This window comes from Arvicanthis niloticus, chromosome 4, assembly GCF_011762505.2.
Source record: "Arvicanthis niloticus isolate mArvNil1 chromosome 4, mArvNil1.pat.X, whole genome shotgun sequence".
Lineage (NCBI taxonomy): Eukaryota > Metazoa > Chordata > Mammalia > Rodentia > Muridae > Arvicanthis > Arvicanthis niloticus.
This window is the reverse complement of record NC_047661.1, coordinates 94,937,723-94,957,411: the sequence shown is the minus strand read 5'-3', so window position 1 is coordinate 94,957,411 and position 19,689 is coordinate 94,937,723. Positions and strand designations below refer to the sequence as shown.

At 40.1% G+C, this 19,689-nt stretch overlaps 1 protein-coding gene and 1 non-coding gene across 3 annotated transcripts in view; one reads left to right on the top strand and one right to left on the bottom strand.

Moving 5' to 3' along the window:
- LOC117707516 (uncharacterized) overlaps positions 1-19,689 on the bottom strand; it is a 126,285-nt gene that overhangs the window by 92,387 nt on the left and 14,209 nt on the right. The gene's annotated exons all lie outside the window — the stretch shown is intronic.
- The window catches only part of Palmd (palmdelphin), a 49,391-nt gene continuing 36,942 nt past the window's right edge, over positions 7,241-19,689 (top strand). The window contains exons 1-2 of one of the 2 annotated variants that reach the window (XM_076933184.1): positions 7,241-7,467; positions 7,831-7,876. In XM_076933184.1, coding sequence (XP_076789299.1) covers positions 7,832-7,876 — 45 coding nt within the window. In that variant the 5' untranslated portion in view covers positions 7,241-7,467; position 7,831. Of the gene's footprint in view, positions 7,877-19,689 lie in introns of both variants that reach the window. The other variant, XM_034500907.2, reaches the window with a different exon arrangement.

Genomic DNA, 19,689 nt, shown 5'->3' with positions numbered 1-19,689 from the left:
CTCCAGGATGTGTGAAATTACCCAGAACTTTATATATATATATGCTTAGGTATATAATATGCATTAATATTATATATTAATAGTATATACATATATATTGATGTATGTTATATATTAGTTATGATATATTTATTTTAATTAATATATGATTCATATATTTACACTACTTAAGTTATATATGTATATATAACCTAAGCACTCAAATCCCATTTGCTTAATTCTCTCTATTCATTCATGTTTGTCCATTTTATGCTTCTATAACAACTACCATAGACTGTGTAAATTATAAACAACAGAAGTTTTATGGAGACTGAGTATTGCAAAGTCAAGGGGTTTCATAATTTCATATTTTCTTCATAGCTAATAATATTTTATTTTTATTCAATTCTAAAAAGTTTCTAATTTCCTTCTTGATTTCTATATTGACTCATTTTTTCACACAGTAGTGAATTGTTCAGTTTCCGTGAGTTTGAGAATTTTCTTGTTTTATTTCTATTTTGTTTCTTTTGTTGTTGATATCTAGCTTTACTTCATGGTGTTCAGACAGGGTGCAGAGTGTTATTTGAGTTTTCTTGTATTTATTGAGATTTGCTGTGTTTCCAAGTATGAGGTCAATTTTGGATAAATTCCCATGAGCTGCTGAGAAGAAAGTATATATTCTCTACTGTTGGGTGGAATGTTCTGAAGATGTACACTTTGACTGAGCTGTCCATTTCTTCCAACTTGTTTTCAAAATGTGAAATTTTCTCCTCCCTTCTTGTAGTTCATTGGTGAGGTTACATCTGTTAAGTTTTTGTTTGACACCCTAAATTTTTCATTTCCAGTTTTATTTCAATTTAAATTTTCTTTCATGATTCTGTTTCTTTGTTAAATTCTACTTTGATATCTTGAGTGTTTTCTTTTTTTTTCATTTAACTATTTCTGTTTTCATGATCTTCATTGAGGCATTTATTAATCTCCTCTTTAAGGTCCTTGAACATATTCACGATTGCTAGTTTGAAAGCTTTGTCTTCTATTTCAACCAAGTTGCTTTTCTAGGAACCTATTGCAATAGAGTTACCAGACTCTGAGGGAAGCACATGGTGTTAGCTATTCCTGTTTGGTTTTGTGATAGGGCCTACAGATCTGGAGTTATGACATTTGAGGTGTTTTGTTTGTTTGGCATCTGTTTTGGTGTCTTTGTTGCAAGATGTTGCATTCTTTGGTTAGTGTTGCCCATTCTGCAACCTAGACAAGTGTGGTGGTTTCGGTGTCCCTGGTAGAGAGTGATCAGAAGTGACACAAAGGCATGCACATGGGCTAGAAAGAAAAACTGAGAGAGTCAGAGGAAAAGAACTAGAGAAACTGAGGCCCACACCAGAAGCAGGTCCTTGGAAATTCTGTTTTTTTTACCTTTTGATAACTCTTAGTGTCTCATTTTTCCTTCTTCCTTATGTGCCCTGAGAAAAGCTGACAACTTTATTCTCCTGAAATATGACTCTGATCTTTCCTCACCTACTTCCTTTATTCATGTTCTGTGAATATTGGGCTCTCTGTACAGGTGTCTATTTCTGTCGGTCTGTCTAATATTTCTTTCTGTTCAAAAAAGAAATCTACTTTTGGTCCTCTTACTGTCAAACTGTCTTTTCCCCGTGTAAGTCTAGCTTGAGGTAACTTCCTTGCACCTCACTTAATCTCTGCCTCTTCCATTCACTTCACACTTATGTTTGTACCACCAGTGACAGTACTCATGTGCCCTGTGAAAGGGGCCCAGTGGAAATTCTCAAAGCACAGGCTAGTACCAAAGTAATAAGGTCTCAAACAGTGTCATAGTTAGTACTTCATCACAGCAAGATGCATGGTGGCTAGCTTATTGGTGTGTTTTGTTTTGTTTTGTTATTCACTAACTTCTTCAAACATATATTTTAACTCTCCAGCCAGACAGTAACATCCTTTGCAAACAGAACTGTTTTACATCTCTTATACTCCTCTAACTCCTAATTAAATGTGTTCAATGTTCAGTGTTCAATGCTCCCCCATGGGCTCTTGTGTTGGCGCACTTGATCCCTGGTGGATGATGTTGGGTTTTTTTTTTTTTTTTTTGGGGGGGGGGTCTAGATCCTTTGAAACGATTGACAGGGCTAGCAGAGGTGGGTCCGTGGGGACTGGCATTTAAGAGTTCTATCTTATCCCTGTCTCTGGCCCAGACTCTTTCCTGATCCTTCAAGATGCAGCAAGCCTGATAACAAGTTACTGCCACCCCAGATCAAGACACCTCATCCTCTGTGCCTTCCCTACCATGATGAGCCTTCAACTGTGAGCCAAAATAAAACTGTCTTTCTTTAAGATGCCTCAGCCATGTATTTCCAGCGGTAATGAGGAAGGTAAGCAAAAGTGCTAATAAAGTACTACTTTTAACTCATCATCCTCATTGATATTGATTAACAAACAAAGAAGAGCTGGTTAAACTATATTAATAAAATTATTGAGAGCAGATAGAGCCCTCCTGCTATTCTGCAAAGTCTCTGATCATAACTACATTCTTAACATTTAATGGATGCCAGCTCACTAGACTATGCTGCTTTATGAAATATAACTCTAGATATCTTGTGACCCAACTTACACTTCTAGAGGTGCAGTATATTTTATAAATCCATCTGAGACATCTTTCCTTAATCTCAAAGTCTGTAGCCAACTGCTAATCAATTATGGATAACAAATTGACTTGGTGAGAATATAAGCTTTTGTTATCCATATCTATCCTCCTCATACCCCCCCTTCTACCACCAAAATTTTCTCACAAATTTCTTTTCCTCAGTTGAAGACTGATATTATATTTCCTCAGATCAAGAAACCCAAGGTAATTCAGAACCTTCTCTTTCGCTCATATCCTACATCCCTAGATTCTTTTTTATTCTTATCAAAAAGATTAAAACATACCCACGATTCTAACAAATGCTTACTGATATCACCTTAGACCAAGTCACCATCATCCCTCACACAATTGTATCCTGCCTGTCATCTTCCATCTTTGAATGACTCCTGTACTGAAAATTATTGGTGGCTGCTTATTCCACACAGAGTGAAAGCTGTAGTCTTCACCATGGCTTACAGGGTACTATGTGGATTGAGAAATATCATGTTCCCAACTACATCTGGTATCATTACCCTTCACTCAGTGCCCACCTATAATGACACAAGACTGATGCTACTTCATGCTAGCTATAGGGCCTTTATCTGATATGTTCTTGTACTTGGTGCCTCCATGGCTAACTCCCACTTCCCTTTAAGGTCTTGTTCAAATGCTCTCCATTTATCTAAGCTAACAAAACTACTCAGTTCTAAACTGAAATCTTCATTCTCCTCTATGCTCTTTTCTCTACAGGAATATCACTGTTTCATAGACATCAAGTACAGAAACATGACTGAGCAAGAGTCTCATTTACTGCTCTCTAAACTCCATCTCTGTGTTTGCATCTAAGCCTTGTTTCCCAAGGCTACTCGCAGTCAGTCATTAACTATGGCAGAAACACTAATGGGAGCTCATTCCTGAAGGACACAGGACCACTCTGACAGTTGACTTTGACTCCAGCACTCTCAAGTGCCATGGCCCATGTTCCTTAGACAGCCCTGCAGAATGAGCTGCTCCCGTACAACTTCCTTCTCCCTTCTACTCAGACTCCCTGGCAGCTCCAGTCTTTTCTGCTTACCTCCCAATTTTCTCTCATATACTCATTTTTCATAATAAAGTCTTGTCCATGTAGCCTTTCTTGGCATTTGTGTCTCAGAGAACCCAGAATAATACAATCCCCTTATAGGTTGCATGTTATATTTGTTTTGTTTTGTTTTTTTTATTGCTTACTAGAATATAAATTTCTAGAGGGGAAGAATTTGGTTTGCTTAAGAATTCCAAACACCAGCCGGGCAGTGGTGGCACATGCCTTTAATCCCAGCACTTGGGAGGCAGAGGCAGGCGGATTTCTGAGTTCGAGGCCAGCCTGGTCTACAGAGTGAGTTCCAGGTCAGCCAAGGCTATACAGAGAAACCCTGTCTCGAAAAACCAAAAAAAAAAAAAAAAAAAAAAAAAAAAAAAAGAATTCCAAACACCAAGCAAGCACAGTAGTACATGATGAGTTGATGAGTACTCAATAAATAAATTCAGGATGAAAGACTGAGTGAATTTTAAAAATATTATCAGTTTTAACAATGTCAATTATGTGAATGAATAAACACAACATCTATCAACTCTCACAACTCTGCTTCCTTCTAAATTCCTCCAATCCCCAGCCCCCATAAAAAAAAAAAAAAAAAAAAAAAAAAAACTTTGCCTTTTCTTATAGCAGGAATGAAATTTGTGTGATAAATTGACAAATCTGGAAAAGATCCAGATTATTAATCGGATGACTGCCCATTAGTTTTGGCAAGCAAATGTCAAGTTCTGACTGAGATACTTGTCAGCTTTCTTGTCCTTAACATCAGTCAGGGTCTGTAGATAAACAAAATCAAAAGCTTTAAAGATTTGAAGGTTCGTTGTTGTTGTTTTTTGTTTGTTTAAACATCCATCCAGTAATAATCAAATTTGATCCCTTCCTAATTACTTCAGTCTCTTATTCTCTAAATGTCTCTTGAGAATGGCAAAACAAAAAACAACTTTTCTCAAGTATGATTTCAGTCTCTTTGTCAAGTATATTTTTAATCACATGTATGGTGGGGTATGTGAGAGTGCACATGAGTGTGCACAGCCTGTGGTGGCAGATCTCCTGGATTTTCAGTGACAGGTGATGCGTGCCCCTGACATAGGAGCTGAGAATCAAACTCAAGTCTTCTGGAAGAGGAATGCTTGTTCTTTACCGCTGGGCCATCTTTCCAGCTCCCATATTCTTTTTTATTTTAATTTTTAAAATTAGCTTACCAAGTAACGTATTTCCATACAAGGTCTTCAAACATAATTCCTTTTGATTTGTTCTCCACCTCCCCATTTTCCGTCCCCATCTCTCTGACACCCCTTCTTTGCAGTACCCTTTCTTCCCCAGTACTGTCCAATTCCACTTAGCTTTAATTTCTTCCCCACCCCATATAGTCATATGGGAGCTCTGGTTTGAGTAAGAATGGCCTCCATAGGCTCATATATTTGAATCCTTGGTCTGAAGTTGGTGGACTGTTTTAGGAAGGATTAGGAGGTGTGGCCTTGTTGGAGAAAGTGTGTCATTGGGGGAGGGCTTTGAGGTTTCAAAAGCCCACATCAGTTTCAGTCTTACTCTAATTGCCTACAGCCTGTGCATAAGATGAAAGCTCTCGGCTACTCCTCTAGCACCATGCCTGCCTGCCTACTGCCATGCTCCCCACCATGAGAGTCATAAATTCACCCTCCGAAATGATGAGCAAGCCCCCAATAAATATTAGATAAATTGCTTTGGCCTTGGTATCTCTTCTCGGCAACAGAGCAGTAACCAACACAAAACCTTTCCTATTTTCCTATGCTTACCCATGTTGACTCCCATGTGTATTTACACATATTTAACAGTTAGAGGCCACAATTCCCATATGAGAGAAAGAACATACAGGATTTGTCTTTCAGAGGCTGGGTTACTTTTCGTGAAAAAAAGTTTTCTAGTTCCATCTGTTTTCCTGCAGATTTCCTAACGTTGTTATGCAGTTATCTATAACTGAATAAAATGATACATTTTGTTTATCCATTCATCTGGTGACATACATGGAAACTGATTCCATGCCCTTGCTACTATGAAAAGAACCTCATTAAGCACAGATAGACAAGTGTCTTAACAGCGGGATCTGGCATCCTTCAGCTATATCCCCAGGAGTGAAACAGCTGGATCATACGATAATTCTCTTTTGTAACAAACCTTCCCACTGGTTTCTACTGTGGCCACACGAGTGTACACACCCACCACCAGTGTAAGATGTTTCCTCTTCCCCACGTGTTTATCAGATTTGTTGCCATTTCTTTTCTTGATATCGATCAGCTCGATGCCGTGATTTGTATTTCTCTGATGGTAAGAGATGTTGCACAGCTTTTCAAATACTCATTGGCCAGTTATGTTTCTTCTTTTGAATTGCGTTTCTTTTGTTTAGATCATCAGTCTATTTATCAATGGTCAACCTTTTTTCTTTGGTGCCTAATTTTTGCTGTTCTTTATATATTCTAGCTACTAACCCTTTGTGACTTCAGATTTTTGAAAGCGATAAGCTTGCTCTTCCAGGTGACTGGCTCAGGGTGTGGCCTCTGTGGTTGGGGAGATCCAGATAAAAATATGAAGCAATCTAAGGTCTATAAGTTCCCGAGGAACAGACTAACACAGGGTTCTGACTAAAGTTTTCCCATCCCTTTGTAAGTATCACAGGAGCTAGACAGAGGAGGAGGCTGGGGTCCAGCTCCCTCATAAAGACTTGATTTAACCTTCAGCCTGTGTGTCTCTTTGCCCTGTGCCCTTGGGCATTCCTTGATGAATGGCTGCTACAAAATCAGACAGCTGACTTTCCCATCCTGGCTTTGCTACTTTCGAGCCATGGGGCAAATGATCTCCCTGAGCCTGATGCCTCATTTTAAAATAGGAATAATAGCACCTATCACTCGACACCTCTAAGATAAATAAGATGCATTTGTCTTTGGACAAATATTAGCTACTACTATGACAAATATCAAAAGCACAAAGAAATGTATGCCATGTATTTGGCGTTGGACCTGTCTATTTAACCTCCCTGCCTGAATGGGGATATTAAAAGGCTGATCAAATCCAAACACATAATAATGTGGTAGATGGCAATTGGGGTTCACCACATCAAAATGCACTTAAAGAATGGGTAGGAAAAAGAAAACAAAGTCAATTGCAAAGCTGGGCTCTGCTTTGACCTGAGTTTCACTTGGCTTCACTGCCTTCCTCCGAAGGGCAGGGACAGTCCACCCTGGGTTACAGAATCTAGGCACACTTTCACAGGCTCGTTCCTTACTCTTGCATAACTGCAGAGGTCAAAATGGGCACCTTCCTGAAACTGAAGATTGTCATTTTTGAATGGGGTCCAAAAAAAAAGGTGCTGCAGTCCCCAGACATCCAAAGATGGCACCAAGCAATCCCAGGGGGCCAGCTTTTGAATATTAGTACCTTAACACCTTTGTTGACTTGGTTTTCTTTTTTTCCCCCCAAGACCTAAGATTCCAAGGTCTGTGACAGAAGGCTGCGGTGGGATTTTGAAAGGGGAGCTGAACTTGATGCAAATATTCTACTCTAAGAGTACAAGTGACTTGGCACTTCTATCCAGCAATCTCTCTCTCTCTCTCTCTCTCTCTCTCTCTCTCTCTCTCTCTCTCTCTCTCTCTCTCTCTCTCTCTCTTTCTCTCTCTCTCTCTCTCTCTGAGTGAGGTAAACAAATCGAGGTAACTTTAAACACACAGGCTCACAGGAAAACCCGGGCTGCTCCGACACTCAGCACTGGAGCTCCCTGTGCCACTCCTGGAAAATAATGACTTGGGTAAGGAACAGTTAATAAGAAAATGTGTCTCGCTAACCGTGCACAGTACAACAAAGAGCTGGCAGCCCCTGAAGGAAAAGGGCTTGTGCGGCTGCCGTTCAAACTTGTCAGTCAACTCGTGCCAGCAGCCTCAGCGTCTGCCTCCCCAGCACACCCTCATTACATGTGTCTGTCTGGCCTCATCTGTGCATCGGCTCAGAGCCGCTCCTGACAATTCGGAATTCTCTTCCTTTCTCCCTGGTGCAAAGAGCGGATTTCTCTCTGTGTCTCTTCTGTCATCTCCAGCTCCTCTCCCCCAAGGGCGCACCTTGATTTATGGTAGCTTGGGACTTCCTTCAGCGTCTGCCTGTCCTTGACTTCTAGAATGGAAGAAGCCGAGCTGGTGAAGGGAAGACTCCAGGCCATCACAGTAAGTCTGCATAGAGTTTTAAGTCATTAAGGTGGTTGCTTAGACAAACGGCACCGTTGCTAGCTGTCCTTGTCTCCCAGTCCCCACAAGTGGAGAAACAGAACTGAGCCTTTCGTGGACTCCAGTCTGTTTCTCTTAACCCCTGTGACCCTCCATGACACTGGGGCTTCAGAACCTGAGATCAAGGGAAATGCTTCTGGAATTTACAGATGGTGTTTGCATTTTAAAAGACAATCAAGAGTTGTTTGGGTTTGTTTTATGTTTTGGGGGGGTGTTTGTTTGTTTGTTTGTTTTTAAGTAGTTATAAACTCTCCTCACCTTCTGTGGATATTTGAAGTTTAGTTTTTTCCTTCAAATTCTTCCTATCTGACAAATGTTTTTATAGATACCCAACTGGAAAACTTTCAAAGCAATGAATATAACCCCCAAAAGTTCTTTTTTTTAAAAAGGCGGGGGTAAGGGGTAGACCAAAAGGAAGAAAATCTGAAATTTTTTTATTTATAATGTCAAAGTATATTCCAGAAAACCTAATTGAATTAAAGCAAAGCTTGGTGTATACTTCTTTTTTTTCAAGCAAAGTGTTAAACAGGAGAAAAGTAGTGAAGGCACGCATCAGAGTAGTTCTCAGAGACCAGTTTTTCAGTACAGAAGTACAGACATAGCCCGAATAAGATCTCAATACAGGAATGCCATGCATGAGATGGATTTGGAAAATATTTCCCTAATTCCAGGAAGAAAAGTAGTACGTTTGATGTTTGCTCTGGAGAAGAATCAAAGCAAGAAATGAATTGCTTTTCTTAAATGATACCATTCTTTCTCATTCTCCTCCAAACTGCTGTATGTGACAATAACCTGGAAGTCCCTGGCCGGATCATCTATCATCATTAGCTATAACTTTTGATAGCATTTTTGAGGAAAGCAACTTGGCAAATCCGCACCCCGCGCGTCACATTTTCTGACACTGAAATTAACTATCAAAAAAGAAATAAGTACTTTCTGAAAAACTGATACTAGAGCAAGGTAGATAGGAGGTTATCCAACTCTTTGCTCTTCAGATTCCCATAATCAATTAAGCAATTAAGCAAATCCTAATTTAGGTTTAGTTGCCCCTCCTCAACACACACACACTAAGGGAATATAGTGGGGAGGGGGGAGGTCCCTACCCAGAAAGGATAAATAAAAACTACTTTCTTCACCACTGAAAAGAGGCTGAGAATTCACTGATAAGACTAGGCACCTTTCTATAGAGAGTACTTTTTAATTTCTGAATTCTAATTACTGTATTTTTCCTTTCGTCTAAAAACCTTGGCCTGGATTTTTTGTTTGTTTTGTTTTGTTGTTAAATCCAGCCACAGCTTCAGCTGTCCTCCTAGAAGGGACAGGAACTCCACTGTGCTCTGTTGTTCTTGGCATGGCCTTTTCACATTACAGCTGTTGGCTAAAGGTTACTTCACTGTGCCGGGTGAGTTGTTCAGACCTAGGTTCCATTTTCCTCCATGGCTTTTATCTCCTGAATCACCAAATGAAACACTGTACTCAGGGACGCACACACGTACACCTTCTTCTGCATTTCTGCTATTGAACTAGGGAACATCTTATTTTAAGGTTTTGTTATGTATGGTTTGTAGCTTTGACCAGTTGGTGAAATAGTGCATAGTCCAAGCAGGTGACGGCATGGAGTTATTCAGAAAGTCAAGGAATTTTCATTGGAGGCTTCAGGTGCAGTTAGAGATACAAGGTAAGTCAAAATGCCTTAAAAGGAATTGAGTAGGTAGGCCTGCGTTCCTGAATATATAGATATTTTCACTACTAAAATTAATAAACTTTTTAAAATTATCCCATGAGCCCAAACATATCCCATTAGAGTTAATTAAATCTTTGAAGCGCAGTCACAAAATTTATCTTGAAAGTAAAATTCTTGCTTAAAGCCTGTAGGGTAAAAACTGGCAAAAGTTTATAGGAACAAATTTCCATCAGCCCACACCTCACAGGGCTCAGTCACATTTGTCACCACCTAGAGGGGACGTGGAGTAGTTCCTCTGTGTCCATGGAAACAACACAACCACTCTCCTCCTGGACACCCTGGGAAATGCCAGCCTTCTCCACCCTGGCCTTGCCCAGGAAGCCACCCCCACTATTCTTTCTTCCTAGGAAAAGAAAACACACTGTACCCAGGGAACTTTCAAGAGTCATCTCACTTTTGAAAGGTATTAAAATTACAAAACCTCTGAGATAATCATTTAACTGCTCTCCTACACTGAAATAATTTTTATATATGTTGATGACAGCAACAGACGTTAATTCCCCAAGACACCAAGACTCAACAACACGGAGACTTCACTGTAGGACAAGAACAACAAACGTTGACACTGCAAAAGCTCTTTGATTTTTTTTATTAAATTATGATCCTCTAACTCCCAGCCCCCCCAAAAAAATGAAATAAGCTGTAAATAGTGTGCTTATTCCACAGGGTTTCAAGTGACTAAAAAGGTAATTTTTTTACTAAAAATAATTGAAAAAAAATTCATCTGCATCTAATTTGGCTGAACCAAGTGACAACATTACTGTGAAAGTATCGTAACTCTGTGGTGATGCCATTCATTTCTCATACCAGTAAATTTAATTTTAAGATTACTCATAAATTTTCTCAACGATTTAAAGACAATGAGAGCCAGAGTATGAAAGGACTCAGAAAGAATTATTTGAAGGAGGGCACTATAGTCTGGATGCTCCAAATTAACTCTTTTATTTAATTGCCTTCACCTTCTGCCTTCATTGCTCCACCCCTATAGCAATTTCCCATTTGCTAAATTGATGACCAAAATACTCCTTAGTCAATGAGGTCCATTTCCAGCTATAATTTGAAAACAGGGTAACTTTACACTGATTAAATATTATACCTGGAGCCTCAAAATTCTCTTGAGACTATTTTCAAGTTAGTGTGCATTTAACAAGTAACTGGTTTTTTAATGCAGACAAAGGGCTGTTGAAATAGACTTTCAATAGACTTACCTACTCCGTAGTCCTGGATGGCTTGGCACTCACCATGTAGACCAGGCGACCTTGAACTCATAGAGATCTGCCTGCTTCTGCCTCCAAAGTGCTGTGATTAAAGGTGCCAGCACACTCAGGATGAAATGGATATTTAGTGTTACTGGACATGGTGATACCAACTTCTCCATTATTTTGAGGGCTGATCACACTGACACGGATCATTACAGAGCTACTCTCTAAAAGTAAGCACAGTCCACAGTGAAGAACAGAAACCGAATCCTGAGTGGGCTCCCAGAGAACAGAAAGATCCCCCTTTAGATGAGTAACACCAGTCAGTCGACCTCCCCTTCTGCAGGGAACACATTGCCATATCTTCATTACTCGGGGAATGCTGGAAAATACAGCACTTAATATGGAAGTACTTCAATGGACACGCTCCTACATCTTAACTATCTGGAGATTATAGACTTGTGAACGCAGGGTGTTTCTGGGGAATGTTGTGATGAGTTCTGAGAACTCGTATCAATTTGCAGAGAGAGGACTGGATTAGGAGAAGAGGGGCAATGGGTTAGCTGGTACGTTGCTTCTCACTGAAAGGCTTAGCTTTGACAGTTATGAATGTGCCTATCAGCTCGTTTGGTCACACTTTTATTCAACTTATGATTGTATATTGAGTCTTATACATTTAAACTGAAAGTTTTATGAGGAAACTGTAGGACATAGGGAGTGAGGATGGAAGCAGGCTGCAGTTGTGAGTGGAGTGGTAGGGTGGAGTTGGGTTGGAGGGACTCCCAAAGAGGGTTACACCTCTGGGCACAGGCTCGAAGAAGGTGGGTTCTGTCAAAAGTTAGACCCCAGTAGGAATCTGAAACCAGAGCACCTGCTGAGGCCTCCCTCCGTTTGGCAAGGGGCCACAGAAAGTCCTGACATGGCAATCTGAGCAACGAAGCCAGATCTGTGGGCCAAAGCTGCCCATGACGCAAAACAATAAGGCTCTCTCACATTTCCCTGGATCCACTCCCTATTTCTTTCCACTCCCAGTGAATATTTTCTTGACTTGCAAATATAGGAATTTAGAAGGCATGAAGTTCTTGCATAAACCAGAAGAAATCTCCCAATTTAAAAGTAAAACATACTAAAATCATAACATAATACTAGTTCTCGATACTTCTTTAGTTCACAGTCTCTGGGCACTTCCATTCATCTTGTTATGTTTCTGTCAATATTTGGGAATTGTCTAATTGTCAGCAAAGTAATTAATCACCCCACAGCAGGACTTTCTGTTGAAACATGCAGGATCCAGCACAGAACCAAAATACAAGAACCCAATATTTGAAATATCAAGACAGAGACACCAAAATATTAGAATCAGAGCTGACTTCTTCTGGGCACCCTGCTGCTTGTGACTTCACAGACCACATGCCCAAGAAACCACTCCTGTCTGTGTATTCCAGGCCCAGCATATCCACCCTGTTCATTTTGTCTAGGCAAATGAAACCAGTGAATCACAGAGCAAGCCAACCTGGTTATTGACTAACTGTATACCTCTTAATAGTGTTTGGGCCACTTGTGTAGACTTGTGTAGAGGTTTGAAGACTTGGTGTTTACAGGAGTGTGTAGTGCACCATTGTTAAGCATACCTCTGAGTTAAGACATAGCTACAAAGACAGCTCCAGTTTGTCCATGAGTGCAAAGACACAGCCCTCTCTGAAAGAGACCCCGTGCCAGAATGTGCAAACAATGAAGCTCTGCAGCTTTCCACAGTGCTGTACCAAGATTACATGCTTCTTCCAGAGAAGGAGAGGTTTCTTCAAACAGTGTGCCAGGACTTCTTTCTTTGCCAAACATAACACCCACCGATACAGGAGGTCATGGGATGAGATACAATGCTTTCGATAGCTCATTAAGGAAACTGTTTTTTGTTTTTTTGGTTTTTTTGAGAAGGTTTTTTTTTCCAATGTGCTACTGAATGATAAAGCTGCCCTGTTAGATCATCTACTGACAGAACTTTTTTGGACCCCACTGAATGGTCTAAAGAAAAATAAGTTTAGAAAACTATGACAAAAACAAACTCTAGTCTGAGTGTTTAAAGTCCAAGCAAATGTCGTATATTTCCGTGCTAATATTGAAACAGGTCTCCACTTTCCCATCTCCAAGTCTCAAACCATACTCATGATGAGAATTTCGAGTGGGGCAAGAAAAATCCTGAGTGGATTCTTCATTGAACAACGGCTTCTAACACACATGATTTCCCTACCGCCTGTATAGTCTCCTCCCACCTTTCTCTGTCTGCCATGAGTAGACCCAGGCAGAGACACTCTAGTACCACCTCAGAAGCACTTGGGACTTCTGTACAAAGATCTGAAAGACTCAAGGTCAGTTCTCAAAAGTATACACTACTCAGACCTCCATCACCCCACTCCCCCTTTCCCCACGACACCTCATATCCGATTCAGTCATTTCCCTCCTGCCAGCACTGATTAAATCCAGGACATCTTTGCATCTTTCAGATACTCCAACAATGAACTCAACAGTAGCTGATATACCAAAATAATAATAACAACAACAACAACAAATACAATTAGCTGTGAAGTGGCAAGCTAATCCTGTAGCCTACTAATACATTTTTTTTCTTCCCGAAGACCCAGCCAATTTTATCAGGGCCTCTTAATAATTAAGGGACTTGTGTTTGTTAACTATCAATATTTGTGATGTTACTGTTCATTAGAATAAACAAGAAAAGTTAGGCAGAGGGGTAAAAAATCAGAGTGCTAAAGTGTTAGGTTGTGCTGTAAGGTTATGAAAGGAGATTAAATTTACAGAATACAATGAGGTTTGGAAAAGTGGACCGTTTTAATTTGTTCTGTAAATAGTAGTAACAACCCAAATCCCTACTGCCATGCTGACTTAAGGATGAAGGTTCAGAGGCTGGAAGGATGGTTCGGCAGTTAAGAGCACTGGCTGGTCTTCCGGAGGACTTGCGTTGGATTCTCAGCACCCATATGATGGCTCCCAACTATCGTGAACTCCCTTTCCAGGGGACTCAATGCTGTCTTCTAACCCCTGAAGGCACTACGCTCTTGGTATATAGACAATCACACAAGCAAAATACCCACAGGCATTTTTTTAAAGATACAAAAATAAAAAGCATAAATAACAATAAAATAAAAATCAACCTATTTTATTTTTACAATAAGAGTAATTAGGTGCACCTTAAGTACGTGCAGGAATCATCATAGGACCCGGTAGCCGGTGGTTTCCTTCTGTACACACTCATCCTCTTTATTCATGTGCAGTTGCCGCATACCCAGCACTTCCGGTGTGGACTGGCTCAGGACGCTTTTCTCTGTGGGAACAACTCGTTAGGTTCCTTCTGTTTATCCACCTTGGCTCTAGCCACTGAGGCGACGCGGTTTTACTTTATGATCTTTCAAGTTTGCCGAAAGCATTTTTAATAATAAAATGCCAGTTCACTCTTACTTCATCCTTGAACCGTGGTACAGAAAGTTATCTGGATAGTTTCGTTTATGTTTGTTGAATTTAGTTTCACTTTTCCATCTGTCTTCTTGCAGAGCACTGCTTTTAAAAAACACTAAGAGAGTTGATTTCAAGAAGGTAGTTCACTTTATAGATGCTTGCTGATCAAGCCTGAGGAGTTTATTTTAACCCCCAGAACCCGTGTTACAAAAGCCCTGTCGTGGTAGGTAGGGTATGCTTGTAATCCTGGGAAAGTAGAAAAAGGCAGATTCTGGGGGCTCACTGACAAGGCAGCTCCAAGCCAATGAGATATCTTGTCTTAAAAACCAAAGTAGGTGGAATCTGAAAAATGATTCTCAAGGACCTTTGACCTTCATATGCACATCCACACATATGTACATGCGCGCGCGCACACACACACACACACACACACACACATCAGTTTCAAATTAATATTCTTTTCCGTTAATATTTCCACAAACTTTCAAAACAGTGTGCTTGAATTTTTTTCATTGCTGTGATAAGCTACCTGAGAGGCCGACTAAGGGAGGAAAGATTTATTACAGCTCAGAGATTCAGGCGTGTAGTGCTCTGGTGCTTGGCTCCATGCGCTTGGGCAGAGAATCCTGATGGAGGAAGAGTTGAGAGGAAAGGACTGAGCACCCAAGCAGAGGCTTCACAGGCACCACCCCCAACGCCTGCTTCCTCTAGCAGGAGTTCTCTGCCTGTGAGTTGCAACCCCCTTGGAGGTCAAATGACCTTTTCACAGGGGTCACCACAGACCACTGGAAAACACACATTACAGTTCATAACAGTAGCAAAATTACAGTTATGAGGTAGCAATGAAAATGAGTTAATGTGTTTATGGCATTAAATGGTTCCTGACCACAAACACTTAGTAATTGGTATCCTTTTTTTTTTTTTTTTTTTTTTTTTTTTTTTTGGACTGCCATAATCCTAATTTATCTCTGGATCTTGAAATAACTAACCACACAGGGAAGAAAAGGTGAATTTCAAATATTTGAGTTTGTTTTGTTTTGGTTTTGAATGCTAAGGATGGAACAAGAGCTTTCACTTACTAGGTAAACAGTAAGTAATCTACACCCTCACGCTGTCTTTACAGGATCAAATCCTGCCTACTGGACATTCCTATCTAAACACAACATCACTTGTTTAAATAAAACTCATTCTACCGTGTGGCCAGAGGATAGTCAATGAGTTTATTAATCTTCAAATACTCTTAATTCACCTTTATACCTCTTCCAAAAATTGGGACATTTGTCATTTTGTGTCATTTGATATCTTTTACTTCATCCAAGATTGTATCATCCCTATACTTTTGTTTATGGGGTTTTCTCCCCTCTGAAATGAAGCCCACCAGAGACTGAAACCAGGGAGGGTCACTGTCCGAGGCCCCACTTCCTCTCAAGCATCAATTTCTCCTTAGGTACTCTTATTCTGCTTTTTCTAGGATCAAGATCTCTTCCTTAAATTAAAAACATAAAAGCAAAATATGAATGGAACAGTCTCCTTTCATCTGTCATCTTAATACATGTTACAAAGTATATATGATCACTATGTATCATTACTACCTCTATTTATTTTGTTATCAGCATAATGCAACACACACACACACCATTATTCTGTGGTTCCCTCTTCATAGATCTTATTAAACATGGTTGTTGCCATTTTATCTTTATTTTCATTTGTGTGAGGTCATTGGGAAGGGTTCCCATTAGAAAGTAAATACTTAAACTGGCTCGTTTTGCTTGATTCGTAGCTTTCTTCTCTTCGTTGCTGACAAGGTTTTTTCACCGTGTTAGGTATTTCCATTTACAAGTTACCCAGGTCTCTTGATCTGCCTTCCCTGTTGACGTATTTGTTCCTTTTTCAAAAATTCTTTTCCAATGCTGGTATCGGGGCCCTGCAGGCTGCGCAATGCTCTGCCACTGCACTGTTCCCTCACCTACCTGGAGAATTTTTAAAATAAGTTTTTCCAAGATTTCTTTAAGTCTACTATCACTAAAATTCAGTAAACTTCTTCACTGAGTCAGAATTTGTCTTTAAAGAAACGTGTGTTTGCACGTGTCTAGTATTCTCAAGGCTATGATTGCTTAACATGTCTTCCACCAGCTCAGCTCATCGGTGGATTTTAAATTCAAATAAGCAACTTCTACTGTTCTTCTTCTGATCCTGAGGGTGAAAATAACAACAAATGTGTTGTGACGTCACAGGCTATTCCATTTCTAGGAGATTGAATCTGAAAACATTTGACTGATCAAATGGTCCCATTGCTCTAACCTGCCCCTTCCAGTTTCTCAGGGAAGACACCACGAATGCTTTTTCTGGCCAAGTAGGATCTAGTACAATCAACAGGATGCCTCTCTCTTTCTTTACTTTCACCTAAATTTGCCTTAGTGCTCTCACCCAGCCTTTCCCTTCCCTTTGTGGAGATAATACCGAGAATGAATGGAACCCAGGACTGGAAACTCATGAGATCTTCTTACTTATTAAGAACAAGCTTATTAAGCAAGTTGATTTACTATATTTCCTAAGATAAACTCTTACTTGTCAAATGAAGTATTTGGACTGTGTGAGCAATAAATCTCAAACAGCTTGCATTGCCACAGCAGTTATTGTTATGACCTCTTGCTTCTTGTAATCTGTTTATCTTCCAAGTGCTTCTTTTTGTCATGTGGTCCAATTCATCAAGTTTCATTATAAATAATATCTGACTGAATCTGAAATTTCCTGAGGCCTAAGAGCTTCATAGAGGATCTTCCTCGGTCTTCCTTCTTGAAGGAACAGGACACACCAAGACCAAGTTCTCAGCACAAAGATTTATTTGCCCCAGAGTGACAAAAGTCAAGGACTATGAGACAATGGAGAGGGAAGAAATGGCGTGAGGGAGAATGGAACGGACGTTCACCCAGAGGGACAAAGGACTACCACTGGATAAAGGAGACAGATGTGGCCTATAGGCAACTGGCAGTGTGTAAAGAAAAAAGGAGAAGTCCTATGTTATGGTGATATTTAATTTTAGTTGGGCATGTAAGCTAGGGTAACCAAAAACGGGGTTTTGATTACTCGACTCCAATACTTTGATAGCACCTTAGTGGTCAGCCTCAGAAGGAGGAAGTGGCTAAAAAGGCAGTAGTAGAGCTTGGTGACTAGCTTTAGGAATGTCATCTAATGGTTTAGGGAGAGGGAATTGAGGAGAAGGGTAAAAGACCAGAACTGTTGGCACCATCTTTGCCATGCTCTGGCCTACTAGAGCCTTTCAGTTCTCTCATAAGAAAATATCCCTGACATACTCTCCTCTGTCTCCCATAGCTTCCCCTCCTTTATCTCCAGCTTAGAGTTTTCTTTTAATACCCCTCCATCTTTATTCCAAGCATCTAACACTAAGCTTCTCCAACTAGTTCCAGGGGCACCTCCAACTCGATAGGAATCCCAAAGTCGTCTATCCTTCTCCTGAATATCCCGTTTCTGTGAATGAATCCACTCTTCTCTGCAACTTAGCACTGAGTCCTACATGATCTTTGCCTCCCTGTCTGAATCCATTCATTTTGCTTCTTCTGTCCAAGTGTTCATGGCCTTGTAGCAACAGTCTAGCTAGGTTTTCCTTCAACTTCTCCCCAACAACACAATGAGGCTAGATTCAACTTCTAAACACAAGAGTTTAACTATTCTTTTTTTCTCCCTGAAAACTCTTCATTGTTTGCTATCTCAAACATAAATAAGCTCCAGGCTCCTTGTCATGGCAACTCAAAAGTCTCCATTAGCAATCTGTTCTTTCCTTGTTATTTATTCTTAGCGTATTACATGCTACTCTGTATATAGAAATTTAGATTTCATATTTTCTGTTTCCAAATAATGTCCAGTGTTCCAGTCTCATACTCTGGCTCACACTAAACTTTTAACTTGAATGCCCTGTCTCCCCATTCTCTAGTCCCCAGCCTCCACCCAGGCTGGCCCAGAGCCTTTCCTAATCATTTCAGCTAGAGGCTAGAAACTCTCCCAGTATCTTTTCAAGTTTATAAGACCTTCCTTTTGCCTAAGTAATGACTGTCACTATGTTTTTCAGACTGTAGTTTCTTACTGAAATTATCTTTCTTCTTCATGAGAATGTAAGTCTTAGAAAAAGCCTCTACTTCTGAATTAATAAGTATAGTGTGTGTGTGTATGTGTGTGTGTGTGTGTGAATGCAGCCATATGCATGCCATGGTGCACATGTGGAGATCACAAGACAATTTTTTGATGTCAGTCCTCTCCTTCCACCTTGTTAAAGCAAGGGTCTCTTTTGTCTCTTTCTCCCATCTCACCATAGGAGACCTGGACTTACAGATGAGTGCCGTCACATCTGGCTTTTCTTTTAAAGATAGAGTCTCTCTCTCTATAGCCCAGGCTCATGCTGACCAAGCTGCACTCAAACTCACATCAGATCTGTTTTCCTCTGAATCCTGAGTGCTGGAATTAAAGAGATGGGTGCCATTATACCTGGCTTGGAAGCTTTTATTGTGGGGGGGCAGGTTTTGTGAAACCCTGGCTGTCCTAGAACTCACTATGTAGACCAGACTAACCTCAAACCCACAGAGATCTGCCTGCCTCAACATCCCAAGTGCTGGGATTAAAGGAGGGCACCACTATACCCAGCCAGCCTATTTTTTTCTTTAAATGTGATTTCTGGAGGTCAATCTTAGGTCATCAGGCTTGCATACCAAATACTTTTATGCACTGAACCATCTTGCCAGCTCCTCAATAGTTCTGAAGCACTGCAAAATGCCTACTGATATGAATATTACATTTGTACATAAGTAAGTATTGGATAAATTAATAATAAAATACTTAATAAATCCTGCCTGGAAGAATCAATCATATATGAATATTACTGATCAATTATTAATCAACATCTCTATAATATATTCTCAAGTGTTATGGTTACTTTTATGAAATACAAGATTAGGTTAATATCTTTGTATACTACCTGAATGTCATGACTTTCAGTTGCACAAAGTGAACAGATAAATTTTCAAAGTAAGAGGTAGTCTTTCACAGAATTGAAATTTGCGGCTCTCAACTGCTGAAATGAGCTAAATAAAGCAGCCAAAAACCCAGGCAGTTGCTCATGGAACGAAAGTCTAATTGATCAAAAAGTCTAATTGTATACTGATGATGTAATCAACAATAAAAGTCACAAGGAATAGTCACAATAACAAATGCCTAGCATGCTGAGTCTTATGCTAGGAAAATTTGGAGAAGTGGGTAGCAGACCTACATTTTTTCCTCCATGCTTAGTTGGCTGGTAACTTTCGGTACAGTAGCTGTAGCGCTCTGTATAA